This window comes from Dermacentor albipictus, chromosome 3 (genome assembly GCF_038994185.2).
Source record: "Dermacentor albipictus isolate Rhodes 1998 colony chromosome 3, USDA_Dalb.pri_finalv2, whole genome shotgun sequence".
NCBI lineage: Eukaryota > Metazoa > Arthropoda > Arachnida > Ixodida > Ixodidae > Dermacentor > Dermacentor albipictus.
The window spans coordinates 41,582,700-41,600,185 of NC_091823.1; the positions used below are offsets into that span (position 1 = coordinate 41,582,700).

Here is a 17,486-nt window from a genome sequence, read left to right on the forward strand (position 1 = left end):
GGCATGATGGACGGCATTAAGCGCCTCATGCATGGCATGTAGGTTTTTCTTTTCGACAATCCCAAAAGTGTCATCGACATAGCGACAGTACATTTGGAAAGGGAAGGTCAAGGACGTCATCACAGCCGTTTCCACGTGCTGCATTAACAGATCAGAAAATGATTACAGAAACAGGACTGCCCATCAGGACGCCTTCTATCTGGTGAGACATAATTCCGGCAAACGCGAAATATGTTTGCTTGAAGCAGAACCTAAGCAGAATCATTATGTCGTCGACAGTCAAGGAAGTGCGGTTTTCTAACGTACAGTCATCCTGCAGGCGTTTCTCAATAATATCCGTAGCCAATGCTATCGGCACATCTATCTATCTATCTATCTATCTATCTATCTATCTATCTATCTATCTATCTATCTATCTATCTATCTATCTATCTATCTATCTATCTATCTATCTATCTATCTATCTATCTATCTATCTATCTATCTATCTATCTATCTATCTATCTATCTATCTATCTATCTATCTATCTATCTATCTATCTATCTATCTATCTATCTATCTATCTATCTATCTATCTATCTATCTATCTACCTACCTACCTACCTACCTACCTACCTACCTACCTACCTACCTACCTATCTATCTATCTATCTATCTATCTATCTATCTATCTATCTATCTATCTATCTATCTATCTATCTATCTATCTATCTATCTATCTATCTATCTATCTATCTATCTATCTATCTATCTACCTATCTATCTATCTATCTATCTATCTATCTATCTATCTATCTATCTATCTATCTATCTATCTATCTATCTATCTATCTATCTATCTATCTATCTATCTATCTATCTGCAATGCTAAAGGCGACGTCGCACTCAACTCAAGGAACACTTAAGGGATGCTACGAAGGCCACCCATGCCATACGTGCCAAAACGGAACTGGTGGATCATTCTTTAACAAAGGGACACATGTTCGATTTTGGTAATGTAACCACGTTAGCACGACACACTTTAAGAAAAGTTCACCCCCTTTGGAGTGCCCCTTCTGCCACACAACAATAATTGTCATCTGCCTTGACGCGTTTGCTTTCTTGAAAACGCCGCGCCAGCTACTTTCCTGTCGGGAATGCTATCATGCTGATAACACGCATGCCTTTCATTACTGTAAAGTACCGGGCTCGCAGCGTTAAATATTATCGTTGTGTGGCAGAGGGGGCAATCAAAAGGGTGTAAACTTTTCTTAGAGTGCAACACCGATGGGGCCCTAGAAAACTTGTGCAACCAGGGTTCATCCGTCGCAATCAACCTTCGTGCAATTATAACCGGGGCCACCTGCCGGATGTTTACGACAGCATCATACATAAGTAGGATGTATTTCTTATTTGTTGCCATTTGTGTACTGACGATGGCACCCGCATAGGAGGCGAAACGTCTATGTTTTCGTTATTTTATTGTTGAGTAAGGCCAGTGAAAACAACACGTTGAAGTATGAGTTCCCCTGGCTTTTGGAACATTTTTCAAGCCTTTCCTTTAATCCACACTTGACGTGACAATCTTTGAAATATTAAGATCTTAGATCCAGTTAGTCTACCCCATGTAATGAAAATACAAAAAAGGAGGCTTCACCTGCTTTCCTGAGTAAAAGCAGCCAGATCACTGGCGCCAAGCGAACATTTTCATCGTGATCTATTGCCTTGCGGGAAACAAGGTTATGCAATTTTTTTTCCAATCCCGTGACAGCTGCGAAAGCATGACTTCTTGCAAGGTCTCCTCGACGCGGAGTACATCGAGGCAGAAGAGGAACGTGGCGACAACAAAGTTGAAAATGGTGACTCTCTGAATTCCTTTCTCTTTGGGAGCATTTTGTATCCTGCTGCCTAATGCGAAATGTTCAAATTGAGGAAACATAGCTAAGGACTTGAAATTGAGGAAACATAGCGGTGAAATTACAAAAAAAGCACGTATACATATAGATATCTAAATATGCACCATCTTGAATACAAATGGCGCAAAACTGAAACTTCCTCCGCTGCCCAGTACGCTAATTTTAGCATAAATATGTAATCTTTCGAAGGGCAATAACGGCAGAGGCAACCGAATACGAGAAAGTACATTTCGCCAAATACCAACGCAAATCTGAAAATAAATGCTGTTCGTCAAAAGAGGCGCAAAAGCGTTGTGGATAGCACAAGACATAGCGATAATCATAAAGGAAAGCGATGGCCTCGATAAGTAAACGAGTGATCAGGTGATATTAAAACCGATATCTCAGCTGGAAGACGCAAAGCATTTGTCGGTGATAGGATCAGAGAACGTTACGGCGCGAAAAAATAACCACTTATGAAGCTGATCCGCGAACCGCTTCTTGTAGCAACGACACTTTTCGGGAACTGAAAATAACCTTTCGCTCAAACTACTGTACAGGAATAGTTAAGCACGTCTGGGGGGAGCGAAGCGGGGTGTTCGAGCAGCTATTGGAACGGCACCTAACTCCATTAGGGACCAAGCGATTTGAAGAATGCTCGTGGTTTATAATAAATACACTACGGTTGTAAGATCCAGTCTTCATAAAATAGAGAAAACGACGAAAAAAATATCATTATATCGAATATATTCAATATATATACTGTAATTTATTACATTAGAATTTTCTAATGCTTAAACCCTTTTGTCGTGCCAAACAGTTACAAAATTCTCCTCTCTGTCACAATACACTGAGGGCAGGACTAAATTCCCCTGCAGCATTGGCTGTACTTTAACCAACCCACCCGTTACCTTCAGAAAATGTGTGGTCTATAACCAGGCTGAGAGGGCTGATGCTATTTATGCATTCTCAGCTAAGACATAATACCATTGTCTGCTTGCCTAGACATCGAGCACAAGTCGTTTTAAAACAACAATCCAGCTACTAAGCAAGAATGAAATATAAGGGAGCACGATATACTCGCGATTGTCAAGGCTTACGATTGTGACCGTGAGGTGCTTGTGACTCCTAATAGAATCACTATTTTCATAGTTTGTACTCTTCTGTTGCGATTTGGCTTTGTAATGAACTGACATTAAACAGACCTGCGGCTGCGGCTGTTTTAAAGCTCTTATGGTAATAGTCAACCTCCCCGTAAAAACATGTGCTATGTTACTTTCCTTACATACATATCTATGAAATTACAGATATTGTTATTTTTATTTTTTCGATTTATTTATTTACTTACAAGTATATGATTGGTTACAATCGGAGGATTAAGCCATGAGAGAGGAAGCACAATAAAATTATTACACAGAGCATAACGAGGAAACAAGGGACGTCATTCATGATGTGCAAAAACATTGTCTACAATATTGAACACTGAACTTTACCAAGAGCGAGAGTATAAATTCTCTCCGAATGCTACGAAGAACGAGGTAAAAGAAATTGTTCTTGCTCTCTTTCAGGAAGTGCCAGAAAAAGGGCTCTGACCACCGAAGAAATTATAACGAACGCTGGAGCGCTTTTCATAGCCGGGTAAGAATTCAAAGCGCACGCACCTGACGTTATGCGTAAACAACGAGCAATTGAATTCTGGTTGCCTTTCATGCTAATCGCCAGTATGAGAATTTACCTGAACTGATGTGGTTTCAAGAAATAATCAAATCCTGTATATAGAAATAGGGTGATAGATTAGTCAGTGAAAAAGAATAAGCAACGTAGTTCGTAGAAAGATCGAGCGTCTGATATATACGAACGCAATCACTTTGACAGTAGATACAGTACCAAGTAACATTGCGATTCAGCGTAGTTTCTTGCAGAATGTAAGTTGCTTGTGTTAAATAATGATGCATTAGATGCAACTAACCTAGCTTGAATAAATGCAGGTTTGAATCTACAGCAACGGCATTGAGTTTCATTACCTACTCCCTCGCGAAACACCCGGATGTCCAAGAGAAGCTTCGGCGAGAAGTCATCGATGCCGTCGGTCCCGACGTAAGTGGCGCTGGTATTATGATGCAACGCAGGTCGGGCTCTTCGATGTTCCTAAAGTTGAGAATCTAAAATACTTTTTGCAGTCACAGAATCATGTTTGCCTTTCGTCACGTCATTGAAGATGATCGCTTTATTTTGTAACTAGATTTCGTTGTTTACTAAGTGATGATGGGAGTGATGGGATACCGCGTAATTAAGCGGCGTTTGGGCTGGCTATCCCAATGACGAAAAAAGAAAAGTCCACCTCTTCGAGTGATCACCTGGTATCGCTGTGATGACTTCATGAACGCTGTGAAAATTTATGTGAGGCCGATGCTGTAGGCGTGCCGCGACGTACGCACACTTTCTGTCTATCTCTTTCCGAGCTATTTGCGCACTGGTGACACAAAGTGTTACAACTTTTTGCTGGTCAGGTTAAGTATGAAAAATGTACTTAAAGCGGCGCCACTAATGGGTGCTTTGACATTGCTCGCAGACATTCACTTGTTTGCGCTTAATTTGGACACCGAGGATGCTTGGATCCTTAGTTTTTCAATTCGCCTTGCTTGCCACAGAAAACGAGGTTCTGAGCCCGACTGAACCTAAATAATATACCTGACTGCCACCCGTTATTCTACGTGCAGCTAAAGATAATGAATTTTTGGTTCGAGATTAAATTTTCAATGAAATAGTTATGTGTGGCTTGTGAAATCTTGAATACTGTGCGAAATTATCTACATTCTCGTTTTTTAGGGCTCCCTGGACTATGAAACAATCATGAAAAAGTTGAAATACCTGGAATACGTAGTGGATGAAACACTACGGCTTTATCCTCCAGCATTATCGTGAGTACACTCACTGTGACAAACTTCGAGAACTCCAGCCAAAGAACTAGACTTGGCATTAAATTGCGCTGATTATCTGCTTAACAGGACCCGAAAGAGCAGCCTAATTAATTCACTAAAAGGTCTGCAGTTGGTTTTACAGTCAAAATAATGTACACCTACTCATAAAATGGTCTATTCTGTACAAACGGTGAGGACTTCGGTTATACAGTTCGGCCTTGCAGTAAAAGAAACATGAAATTCTGGAGTTTCATCTGCCAAAACAAAATAACAATGTTAATATGAGGCGTGCCGAAACGGAAGGGTCCGGAATCATTTTTACCACGTGGGTTTCACTAACGTGCACGCAATGGACTGTACACGGTCGTTTTTGCTTTCGACTCCCTCTGAACGCGGGCGCCGTGGCCGGGGTTGAGCCCGCGACCGCAAGCCGAGCAGCGTGACGCCGTAGGCACTCGGCCACCGCAGTGTGTCACACTGATCTCGGGGCAGTGTGGATGTTGGGAGAGATGGAGTCGGGAGACGCAGGCGAGCACAGCAAACAGACTTTACTAACAAAAAAGCCAAAATAAAACACTCGAAATGTAACTCAAAACTCAACTGACAAAATAAAACTTCACAACAGTGTCCTTAGCTTCGCCTACGTGCGTCTTTAGCGCGTTTCGCGCGAATGTCCGGCAACCCTGGCCTATGGCTGTACGCTACCAAAAAAAAAAAAAACAAGAAACGCTCTTACAAGGTTCCGTTGGCGCACGTCCCTCCAAGTCCGATGTTCGTCGGCTCTTGGTCACCGTCAGTGCTCCCGCCGACTCCGCAAGTTTTGTTTCTTTGGTATCGGCCGGCCAGCTCCTCCATCTCGGATGCCGGCACCCCGGAATATGTTGGTGACCTGGCACGCAGGCCTGCCTGGCTAGGCCTAAGACCAGGCTCCGCAGCTACCTCTGCGTGGGCCGACGTGAAGCCCCGGGGACTATCGTCCGTGCTGGTCTGCCGAAGAAGGGGGATCCGATTCCTGGAGTGCCCGGCACTGCCGTGGGAGGCTGCAGCAGGTCCAGGGAGCCTCGCTCGAACGTCGCCGAGGTCGATGGCGACACCCTGGGTCGCCAGCGCCACGGGCCCGTCCGAACTTCCAGGACTCCCGTCGCCAGTGCGGAGCTGGCGCTCCAACCTTCTTAGCCCAGAGCCACGTCGATAATCCCACCTTGTGCACCGCTTCTCCTCTGATTACACCTCGGGTCACGCGAATCGAGGGCTCGTGCCGTTCGGTCCGGTCGCCGCACATCATCCTCTTCTTTTCCTTTTGTATCCCATGCCTCTTACATATGACACAGTGGCCATTGATCGTTGCACAGCTGCTGTCAGCAGAATCGATGATACAAATGTTTGTTGCATCCTAAAAAATAACAAATCTCGAGCAGTTTTAATTCTTTAATTCTGGATTTAATTCGCATGATGTATTCGAAAACAACTGTAGAAACATTTGCTCGATCTCAAATATTTTTGTTTACGGTTGGACATTTACATGTAAATAAATCACGTGACCTGATGATCAGGCAGGCAAGAAAACCACGAGTTCCAATTCGGTGTAAAGACGTCTAGGATGTACCAGTTTTCCAAAGTAGGAAAATTAAATTGATCTGATCTTTTTACTAAAGTAGCGCATCGCTCAAAAGTCAAATATTAATAACTAAATGCCAGGAATTACGTTCCGCGACTTCTTAACCCAGTGACGGCGCTTGCTACTAGTTTACCATTGGATAGTGGTGCCGTAGACTCCCAAGATCCCCAATGTTCCAACAACAATGCACCTATTGTACTTAAGCATAGGTACCTCGGAGAACCATTTCTGCAATTATTCAGCGACGTCGTGTTTTAAATAAATTTATTTTGAAGATAAGTGTGACAAAACTGCGAGCTTGCTCTGGTGAATGTATTTGTATCATAATATATTCTCTGTTATTGATTAAATAGTAGTTCAGAACGGGTGTAAAAGCGAATCTCCACTTACGAAATAAAGTACGTGTTTACGGATATAATTGCTGTTAAAGCTGCGAGAGGCTTTTTGAGGCATTGTTTGTGCTGGCAACGGAGCCGGATATTCATTCAGCAACAAGTTACTTTATGAGAGCGAAAGATTAGCGTGAAAAGGATGATTTTTTTTTGCTGCAGGAAAATAGGTGATAGAACGCTCTACGGCATCCTATCTCCCATAATACATTGCTTTGCAGGAATGTGAATCGAATGGCCAAAGAGGACTTCGAATACAATGGCATCAAGTACAAGGCAGGTACAAACGTCATGGCAGCGTTGTACCAGATCCAAAGAGACCCACGATATTTTTCGAACCCTCTGCAGTTTAATCCCGACAGGTGAGTGAACTTACTACTTACTCTACTGACACTCCTTCGAACGCAAGCTTGGGTACCGTGTTCAATGTATTGGCAAAGAAAGTTTACTACTCAGGGAATAGAATTCAGATTATGTATTGGCAAAGAATGTTTACTACTCAGGGAATAGAATTCAGAGAAAATGAAACACAATTAGTGAGTTTATTGCTTATTTGAAAAAGAAGCGCACGGTGCACTTTACCGCTTGAAAGCTACGAAAGTTACAGAGAACATGACATATTTTGCTACTTCGAAGGAGAGATGTTTTAAGCGTATTTTAAATAATAGTTGTTACATGAAAGTAAAAATTGTCTTGTGGCTCCATAGTTTGGAGCCAGAGGGGCTGAGAGTAGGGCTACGTTCTAATATCATTACTCCCTATAGACGGCCAAATAGATGACTAAGTGTACAGCGACCATCTTGTGTCTAGTTTCAGTTGTGACTAAGCCAGCAATAAAAACAGATTCTCGAAGAGAGCGTCGCAATAAAGAACTAAAAGCAAATGAAGACATTAAAGGCCGTTCCGCTCTCCAAAGGTGCATGACCAGCGGAGCTGTAAACATCGTGGTAGAACACTTACGGTAATGACTTTATTGCCTCACTCCTTGTCAAATGAGTAAAGACGGTCCCACTGGGTTTGTGGTCGCTATGATATGCGCTGATCGGCATACTCGAAACTACAGAATTGTCCTTTGATGACGTCAAATCGATGGACGCAAGCCCCTGTGTGATCCGTTGTGCTGGATCGGTGTGGTATGTCAACCGAAATGTCTCCAATACTTCAATGTACTTCTAGGTACCGACACGTCCACATTGAAATCACCGACAACGTCCAGAGGCTGGTAGTGTCATCGCAGCTAACCCACACAAAGTTAGTAGGCATGAACCTATCGCCATCGCATTTAGACATCGAAAAGCCTTTTGCAGCTCTTCGCCGCGTTCTCCGATTCGAGACACACGTCGTCCCGTCTGGCCCACCGCTTACGTTCGGCCCCTCGCGCACGATCTTCCGTGGTGTTTGCCGCGCACCGCCGTCGACCGCACTCTCTTCTAAGGTCGCGCCATGGCGCTTAGTATGCGACCCGCTCTTCGGGAGTTCTATAGCCACGCGTGGCCTCCCCATGGCAACTCATACTCAACACTACCCAACTAGGTTCTTTACTGAGTCGCAACAGAGCGTAGACGAGGCCAAGCATTGTTTTCTGCTAGGCAGCCGATGGCAGTTTTCGGCATGCTGTTCTGTATGTTGTTTGCGTGATTACAAAGAGTGTATGCACGGTTCGCTTCACTTTGCTGAATGCTTCTAGCCTTTGCCTTACAGGGCTACGAGCCATTGTTTGGGTGCTTACGCGAGTATGAGCCATCGATGATGATAGTTTCTGTGTGCGGACACGAAAATTCTATGGCACCATAGCCATATGCAGCTTTGCTGTAAAAAAAAAAAAAGACGTTCGGCAGCATGTTACACTTCTGTAACACGTGAATACGAAAGCCTGCTGCACATTTCGTAATGCAATATGTTACATGATCGGTGGGTTCAGACTTCTTCCAAGACATAATGAACCGCGTTGTGAAGAAAACGTTGGACAAGCCGTTGTCTGCGAGCTTTGGCCTGCTCTCTACATGGCCGGCTCGCATCGTCGCGTTGCTGCTTTCGCAGTTCGTCTTCTTCGACTTGTTTTCGACCCATAGCTGCGGCTTCGCGCGCTCGTATAGCGGGGTCAGACTCGAACCAATGACTTTTCTCTTTGTCTTTATGTTGCGTCATCTCAAAAAGGGGAAAGGAACACTCGCGGTAGAGCGACTTCCTCCCACTGCTTCGCACGCCTCACCTTGTTTCTCGATTGACGAGCATGCTCGGCCGTAGCGTACTTCCAAGACGGTTATGCATTGCCTTATTGATGATTTGGATACTTCTTTTGAACGTGGTCTTTAATGGAACGGATGCTGTTCTGTATACTGCATGGGCTAGTTAAATAAATGTACAATCTGTTTGCTTCACTTATCTGAGCATTTGTAGCCTCTGCCTTAAGGAAGTATGAGGAGAACAAGAATGTAAACTTTATTTTCAAGCCAATGAGATTTGAGAGATTCAGTTTTTTTCGTGCTTACAGGGGTAGGAGCCACTGCTGCGGATGATATTTTGGTACCACTAGACTAGACGCCGCGTTTTTTTTGTATGAGCCATTTAAACGAACCACCTCACGTTTTCGCTTGAAAAGTACGAAGCAGGCTACCTTGTAGGCCGAGCAAGATGGCGGCTGAGCGGAATGCTTGGAAACTCGATTGGAGGGTTGCCTGTGCAGAAGAAAACGCAGTCACGCTTTCCTATGCGTTTATTGTAAGGTAGGTTGTCTTTCTGGAAGGTTTGCACAAGCAAAGCCTTCAAATACAGCTATAATATATCAATTTCCTTGGTTTTAGTTGTTAACGCGAGGTGCGGCCTAGTCGCAGAGACGTTTTTCAGGGTCCGTATAAGGTAAAACTATTCGAATATGTTTTTATTCCAACCTCCTGACGTCAAATTTGCGTAACCGCCGACGCAAGCATCGGGCGGTCACCCGCAGGTTTGTATGAACAAACTAATCAAATGCTCCCCTCGTTCATAGGAGGTCACATTTGTTTGCTTGAAGAACGAAGAACATTGCCTGCACTGAGCGGCTTGTCTTATCTAATTGGCTCACAAGAGTCGAGGAGCACGCTCAAGTGGAGAGGGATTCGATGGGGTCGAGCCACTGCACTGAAAGTCGATAACCGGATGAAGAGGCTGGCGCCGGCGTCTGCGATTGGTCCGCTTTCTCTTACTTAGCTTGTGGTGGCTCGTCGACAATCGCGGAGGCATGCAACGGAAGCTTAAGAATGACGGAAAACGGATCCTCAAGAAAGAATAGTTGGCAGAACGAGGTCGTAAACATCGCGAAAGCTCTTGGAAACGTTACACGGCCCCGCAATAGGTTTTATTACATGCAAATAAACCCATGCTCTCCGGCAGGGGCGAGTAGCCAGTGCCGGAGCGATCGGCGGCAGCCATCTTTTATTCATTTCGGAACGGGGCAGCCTGTGGCTATTCAGAAGAAAATTCAGTTTTGTTCGACATAATAATGCATCTTTAACGCGTACGCGTCACTTTGACGCGGTAAGTTTTTGTGACGTCGCGTGAGAAGCAGGTGAAGTGGGTGCAGCCCGAAAACTTTTGGCCAATAACCCAACGCTAATGGAAAAAAGGCGTCGAATTAGAAATAACTATTTTTGTTTTGTTCGGTCAAATTATGCATAATCAGTGCGTACACATCCTATCAGATGGGGAGCTATCACGGTTTTCGGGACGTCGCGTGACAAAAAGGTGAAGTGGGGGTGGTCCAAAAACATTTTTGACCAATCGCGGTGGGCTGATTGCAGAATTGAAATTGAAAAGTTTGGAATAGTTTTACGTTATAGCGCCCCAGATTCGTTCCATTATTTGGGATCGAAGTTGTTTTCTTAGCTGTCAAAGTTGATTGCCACAAGTACTTGTCAGAATTAGAATACACTATAAAAGGAAGAATAACAAGAGCTTCTGTGTCGCACAGATGTTTCCTACAGCGATATGAGGCCTTTCTGATCACGTCAAACTGTTTTTGTAACTTTAAGCCTAAAATGGCCTCGTGGCGTTTTCCTCAAAACAATTATTATTGTTTATAGGGTTATATATTTATAAATTCTTGTCTGAATAAGATGTTTTCCACGCACAAGTGAGAGGGCCAAAGACAGGACATAAACGGGCCTATCGACACAGAACAACGGTGATGTGTTGTTAGTGATGGCGCAACCATGATTGGAATTGCTAGTGGATGTGATTGAATAAATTGAGTCAGTCCTGTTTGGTAGGATAACTCCAACAAGTTAGGCTAGCTGAAGCACTCAGCTTTGTGCCTTGTTAAAAGTAGGACTGTGATAAAAATATAGATTCGAAGTGCGTTGATTTCATAAACATGCTCTTCTCGAACGATAAAGGCCTCATGGATTTGTAAAGTGTTTAATGTACCATTATTGCAGAATGTGGAAATTCAGTTCACCTAATCAGGAAAATAAAAGTCAACCTGAGAATTTTTGCTGAGAATGTAACTTCTTGCGCCACAACTAAGAAATGCGTTTTAGTTTGTTGTGCTACGAACTTAAAATTGCTAATGGACTGGAATGTCCGGCACAGGTTCGAGCTACCTTTAATAAATTGCACATACAAGACCGGGTAAAACTGACCTAACATATAAATGTCCTACCACAACTAATTCGTAGTCATTTTTACTCTACACTCAGGTACTACATTCAGGTATACACAGATGACTGGTCCTGGAATGAAAGCTCTCCATCCACCTGATACACATCCACCCCATGGAATGTTATCTTAGAGCAATGAAAGAAACAAAAGGAATGATAATTATGATAAGAAGAAGACAATGGTCATGGTCGAGTGCTTACATATAGTGATTTATTTTAGAGACAGAACGATGCAAGAAGAAAACAAATGTGGACACGTCCAGCACTTAGGTCATAGACACAATGTCATGTTAGGAAACTAGAATTCACTACCAGAAAGATACACTTATCTGTGACAAATACAATCCGCGCTTTCTTTTTCCCCATGTGGTAACCTTCCAACATTCCTCGTCCCAGCACACCATCACTTTTGTCTGGAATATTTATTAACCTCGTAAAGCCGTGTTTTACAGTTGAAAACGCTAACGTGCTTTATTTCGACTATAACCAACTCGTACCACAGTAAGTCTTATTATACACAGCCACTATGATAGATCTAAGAGTGTTCTGATAACCATACTTTACGTATTCCACGACCTTTCTTATTTTCTCTCTAATTGATTGCTAGGTTTTTGAAGCCATTCTATGTTTCCATGCATCTTTACCAAACGGAAACGAGTAGCGGGCACCACTCATGATGCGAACGTGGCCTAAAGGTATTGAAACAATAAAAAAAACAGAAAAAGAACAAACAAACAAACAAGCAAGCAAACAAACAAACAAACAAACAAACAAACAAACAAACAAACAAACAAACAAACAAACAAACAAACAAACAAACAAACGAACAAACGAACAAACAAGCAAGCAAACAAACAAACAAACGAACGAACAAACGAACAAACAAACAAGCAAACAAATGAACAAAAAACAAACGAACGAACGAACGGACAAACGAACGAATAATCCAGCAAACTAACTAACTAACAAACAAAGGGACGTTAGTAAAGAGTACCTAACGCTTGTAAATGCAACCTTGCGGCTTCATAGCGCACATGTGCTTTTTATACCGCGCAGGTTTTCCCCTGCAAATGAGGCCTTGTTTACGAAAGCAGCATTCATACCCTTTGGCGTCGGGCCTCGCAACTGCGCTGGAATGAAGCTGGCCTTGCTAAAACTGAGGTACACGGTGGCCAAGATGGTCCAGAAGTACCGCATGGAACTAGGCCCCTCTCAGAAGGTGACTGCCATCTCACATTTTACTAGAAGAAATGAGTCTGTCAACCTCACTGCTTCACCTTACTTTTATTGTCTCAGTGAAGGGTTTTTGTTCAACTGGGCGTTTGTAGTTTTCGATTCACTTATCCTGTACAGAATCGAGGTTCAGTGGAAAATGAACACATAGCGTATATACTTGTGCTTTCTAGTGACTGGGCGTGCACTGCATGGAGGGAGTGAGGACGGCCGGTGCAAAGGTGTGACGGAACGCGCGAAATAAGCATGGCTTAACATATGAATGCGCCAGCTCGAGCTGTGTATTTACAGTGCGTTTGCTGCGTGTGCTATTTGTCCCTTCGCCTCGCGAAGAGCAGCTAAACACAAACGGAGAATGATGTCGTTATTTATTTATTTATTTATTTGTTTATTTCAATATACCTTACAGGCCTAATGAGGAACATTGAGCAATTCGGTAGTGATCAAAACATCGAATAAATTTTACTACGTACATTGCTCGTGCACATAATCAAACATCGTGTAAGAAAAGGTGTAGTTGAAAGCATGAAAAAAAAAACCATACCAACAATATTTACGATGATCGTTAAATCACTACGTCTGTAACAATTGTAATAACCCCAGAAAAACTGAAAGCTCTTGAGTCGTATAGGGAAAAGGCAGCATGACATAAATACTATTTAGCAATGTTCACTGACTGAAACACTCGACGTTTGCCGAAACACTCTTTTGTAGTGTTCTCGCAGCTCCTTATCATTCGCCTTCAAGGTGACCGTATTCGTAAGGAGCTGTACCTTGATAAGGATGCTTAAGAATTGTTGTAGAAAGCTGCTGCTGAATATGACGTCAGGAGTTTCGATTCCCTGTGGCGGGCGACCGAATTACGGCAGGTGCGGAGGGCGAGAACGAGCACATACAATTTAGGAGCGCGTTAGAAAGCGCAAGCTTGTTAGAATTGATTCGGACCCCAAGCTGAGGAGTTGTTTTTTATTTTGCTTGTATTGTTTCAATAAAATGGTATTTTATGCCTATTCTGCTTCGATCTAGGGAACCATGGAGCTGGGCCAGTATGGGATGGCATCAACGCCTGCAATAGGGCCCTGGATTGTCCTACACAGTTTGGCCAATGAACGCTGAGACAACTCAATCTCTGAGTGGGCGTTTTAAATAGTGATGAAAGCATTCCTTCACATGTGGAGTTCTTCCTTTCTGTCCCTTGTCATCACTATGTTTGTGCCTTTGTGATGTGCATAAACATGTTCTATAATAAACATTCTTGAGTGTTTGTTCTATATTTTTTTATCGACCGCAGGTGTTGCCATACGGCAAGTTTTAGTTAAAGAATTGCGCACAAACGTTTTATTAATGCTGTGGCTGGCGGTAAAGTTGTGCGCGTAATGGCGTGCGTCTAACATAAACGTGTACTGCCACACAATTTTATGCTTCACGTTTTTTTGGTGCAGATGACTGGCCGAGCGCTGAATATCATTGGAAAAATACAGGCAAAGCCAAACGTGCATTTTTTTAACGTAGTACAGCACATTTATCACGATAACATTACATGGACCAAAAAAGGGCGCTCGGTGTTCATGGTTATCATCGAAACAAGTTAGGAGGTGAGGAAGGGTGATCGAGATGAATGAGTGCACAGACAGAAAATAGACGAAACGGTATCGGAAGGAAGAGGCTGGTAGGAGCGATCATGTCAATGTACCACCGCGCTGCGCTGGGCCCGCGCCGATTGCGTCATCCTCCCGGATCGTTTGGCTGTGCCGTGCACGTAGCCGGATGCCTCACCCTCACTTCTAGCCATGAAGGGTGTCAGCACTGTCATTACATAATGTCACCGATGCGGACAACGTCTGTTTTCATGAAATTAGTACGGAAACATACTTGGAAACTCGTCAACGATAGGAAGAAGTCAATCACTCGCCAGCGGACATGTTTTAATTTGTCGTTTCAGCGGAACATGAGTATGTCGCGTTCTGGCTTCCCTTCCATAGCGCTACTTGCTTATGTCCACGCAGCCCAGTGTCATTACCAATCTTATCAAACTTGATCTGACCCGTAGAAGCTCTTATCGGTTGTTATCAACTTTATCATACTAGATCTGACCTTTATCAACCATTATAGCTTCCTAAAATGCTTCTCGAACTCTATCCAACTTGTATCAACCCTTATGGGTGCTTATGTACCATATAAGAATTGCTCCGATCATTGTAAGGCTTTATCGCTCTTTATCATTTCTTTATCGCGCTTTATCATCACATCATTTCTTGGCAAACATTTGACACTTTGGCAATATCCGTCCGTCCGTCCGTCCGTCCGTCCGTCCGTCCGTCCGTCCGTCCGTCCATCCGTCCGTCCGTCCGTCCGTCCATCCATCTATCCATCCATCCATCCGTCCATCCATCCGTCCGTCCATCCATCCATCCATCCATCCATCCATCCATCCATCCATCCATCCATCCATCCATCCATCCATCCATCCATCCATCCATCCATCCATCCATCCATCCATCCATCTATTCATCCATCCATCCATCCATCCGTCCGTCCGTCCGTCCGTCCATCCATCCATCCATCCATCCATACATCCATCCATCCATGACCGGTGCGCCCATATCTAGAAGTGCGTTCGACAAGGTAGTGGATTCGAGTGCCCTTGAATAACTATTCTTTAATTAACAACACAGGTCGTCCTGACGCTTCTTTTTCGCCTCGGCTTCACGCTTACTTATAAAGAAATTGATGGCATGATCCCCAGTAACTGACAGCAGAGGTCGAGGGTTTGCCTCCATATGAACTTTGGTGCCCTAATGCGGGACAGCGTAAGGACGGACATAGGATTTTTCGCCCCATGAGCCGTCTAACGCTTTCGCCTGAATAACGACTGCACATTTACGAGAACAACAAGCGAGACAACGACTGCCTTCGCTACAGTGAATAAAGAGATCTAATCTCCACTACACTAGATAGACTTCACGATGGCTGATTATTGGAGGACATAGTAATGAGAAATTGGTCTAGATGGCTATCAGCCCGGAAGGACTTAAGCGTATTTATCCAGTTCCTGAGTATCTGCGTTCATAGTAACATACATAGAGTGTTCACGTGTTGTATCGAGTTGTGTGGACAATTTGTCATTTCTTTTTCTCTCTTCCTTTTTATCCTGTCTTTATACTTCGATACCCCTGACACATCTGCGCGGTAGCTGGTCTGTTTTATACGAAGCAGAATCAAAAAGTGTTGCCATCTATTGTTCATCAGCCAAAATATGGCACATACAAGTAATTACTAATATGCGTACTATTCTACACACCTCACACTATTTTCCCACAAAGTTCCCTCACTGGTTCGGATCGGATCGGAAAACATTTATTGGGCTCTAGAAAAGAGATCTTCGCGGCTTCAGACGGCCTCTTCCATCTTCTGATGGATTCTTGTTCAGACATTTGCCCCATCGTACCGCGAAACTTGAGATGCTCCTGTGCTAGAATTCATCGAGCTGACTGCGGAACCACCGTCTCACTGCTGCCTTGGTTTCATTGTTGCACGTGAATCGCTGTGCTGCAGGCACCTCTTCACCCGACAGAAAACGTGGAAATCACTATTGACGTGGTCTGGACTGGACGGTGGGTGGGCCAGACATTCCCAGTGAAATGGCCGGAGCCTATCGGCAGTTATAATTGCCACATGTGCCCTTGCATCCTCTAACCGCCATTTTCAACCACTGACAGCTGCGCCGTACCGCGGAGCTAACGGCTGATAAGGCCGGGCCAGTCCAAGAAAAGTCCACCGCGGGGAACGCATATGTTGACTTCGGATTTACGGCCGTAATTTGCCTAACAAAAAAAAAAAATAGAGGCAACAAAGTCCTGATTGACCCTCGTACTTTCCCTCTCTTTGTCCTCCTGCTACACGAAAACACTTTCTGATACTCGAACGCTCGGATGCTATCTCGTCTGCTTTAGTTCTCCTCTGAGTTATAATTGTTTACTGCCTTTACTGCCAAACACACTATGTTATAATGTTTGTGTCCCTGCGTTTCTTTCACCCATGCCTTCCGCAATGAAATGGCCGACAGCCACACCTGATACACATGTACTCATGCCGAGACCATCAGATATCTCCTCGGTGGCTGTAAACGCTTTAGTGCGCATAGGTAAGTGATGGGCGAAGTGCTGGATGGTCGGGCAATCTTGCCCTATCATAACAAAATGTTCTAGGTCAATGTTCGTTAGTGAACTCCCCGCATAATACAATATCTACGCCACTCGAGATCCTTTTGTCAATAGACCTGCACGATCCACTTTGAGAACGTTGCCTCGTGGCTCTAAGGAGACAAGCATTGTGTTGTTATCTGGGTTGAGATAGGAAAACAATTGCCGCCGTGGTTGCACTCGTATTTTGCAAGGTATTTTGGAACTTAACTAACACGCCGAGCTGCAGCATAGCTTCGCTCCCCTCTTCCATTAAAGGCGTGGGCGTTTTTTCTCCTGTTTTGTTATAAAGCGAGCTTTTTCTTCTCACCGGAACACAAAGTACAGCAACGCAATTTCATGACGGAGACCAAACTGAAGAAAACAGGAGGAGAGCGCTTGTCTTTGCTTGCTCTTGAGTTTCCTCCTTGTCGAGAAAACTCAAGAACAAACAAGGACAAGTGCTGCCCTCCTCTTTTCTTCAGTTTGGTTTCCGTCATGAAATTGCGCTGTTTCCTCCTTGTAGAGAAATGCAGAGCTAGCAGCAATTAACGTTGCAGTGAAATGTGTGCAAGAGGAGTTAACTACACTCTAAGAAAAAAAGGACTGAAAGGGGTAGGGAGGTTAGTCCT

At 43.9% G+C, this 17,486-nt stretch overlaps 1 protein-coding gene across 1 annotated transcript in view; it reads left to right on the forward strand.

Moving 5' to 3' along the window:
* The window catches only part of LOC139057842 (cytochrome P450 3A14-like), a 30,204-nt gene extending 16,293 nt beyond the window's left edge, over positions 1-13,911 (forward strand). Inside the window, exons 8-14 of the mRNA XM_070536587.1 lie at positions 1,752-1,839; positions 3,444-3,513; positions 3,864-3,972; positions 4,705-4,796; positions 7,025-7,165; positions 12,497-12,659; positions 13,700-13,911. Of these exons, the coding sequence (XP_070392688.1) occupies positions 1,752-1,839; positions 3,444-3,513; positions 3,864-3,972; positions 4,705-4,796; positions 7,025-7,165; positions 12,497-12,659; positions 13,700-13,789 (753 nt within the window). The 3' untranslated portion in view covers positions 13,790-13,911. The remainder of the gene's footprint in view (positions 1-1,751; positions 1,840-3,443; positions 3,514-3,863; positions 3,973-4,704; positions 4,797-7,024; positions 7,166-12,496; positions 12,660-13,699) is intronic.
* Positions 13,912-17,486: the final 3,575 nt, after the last annotated feature.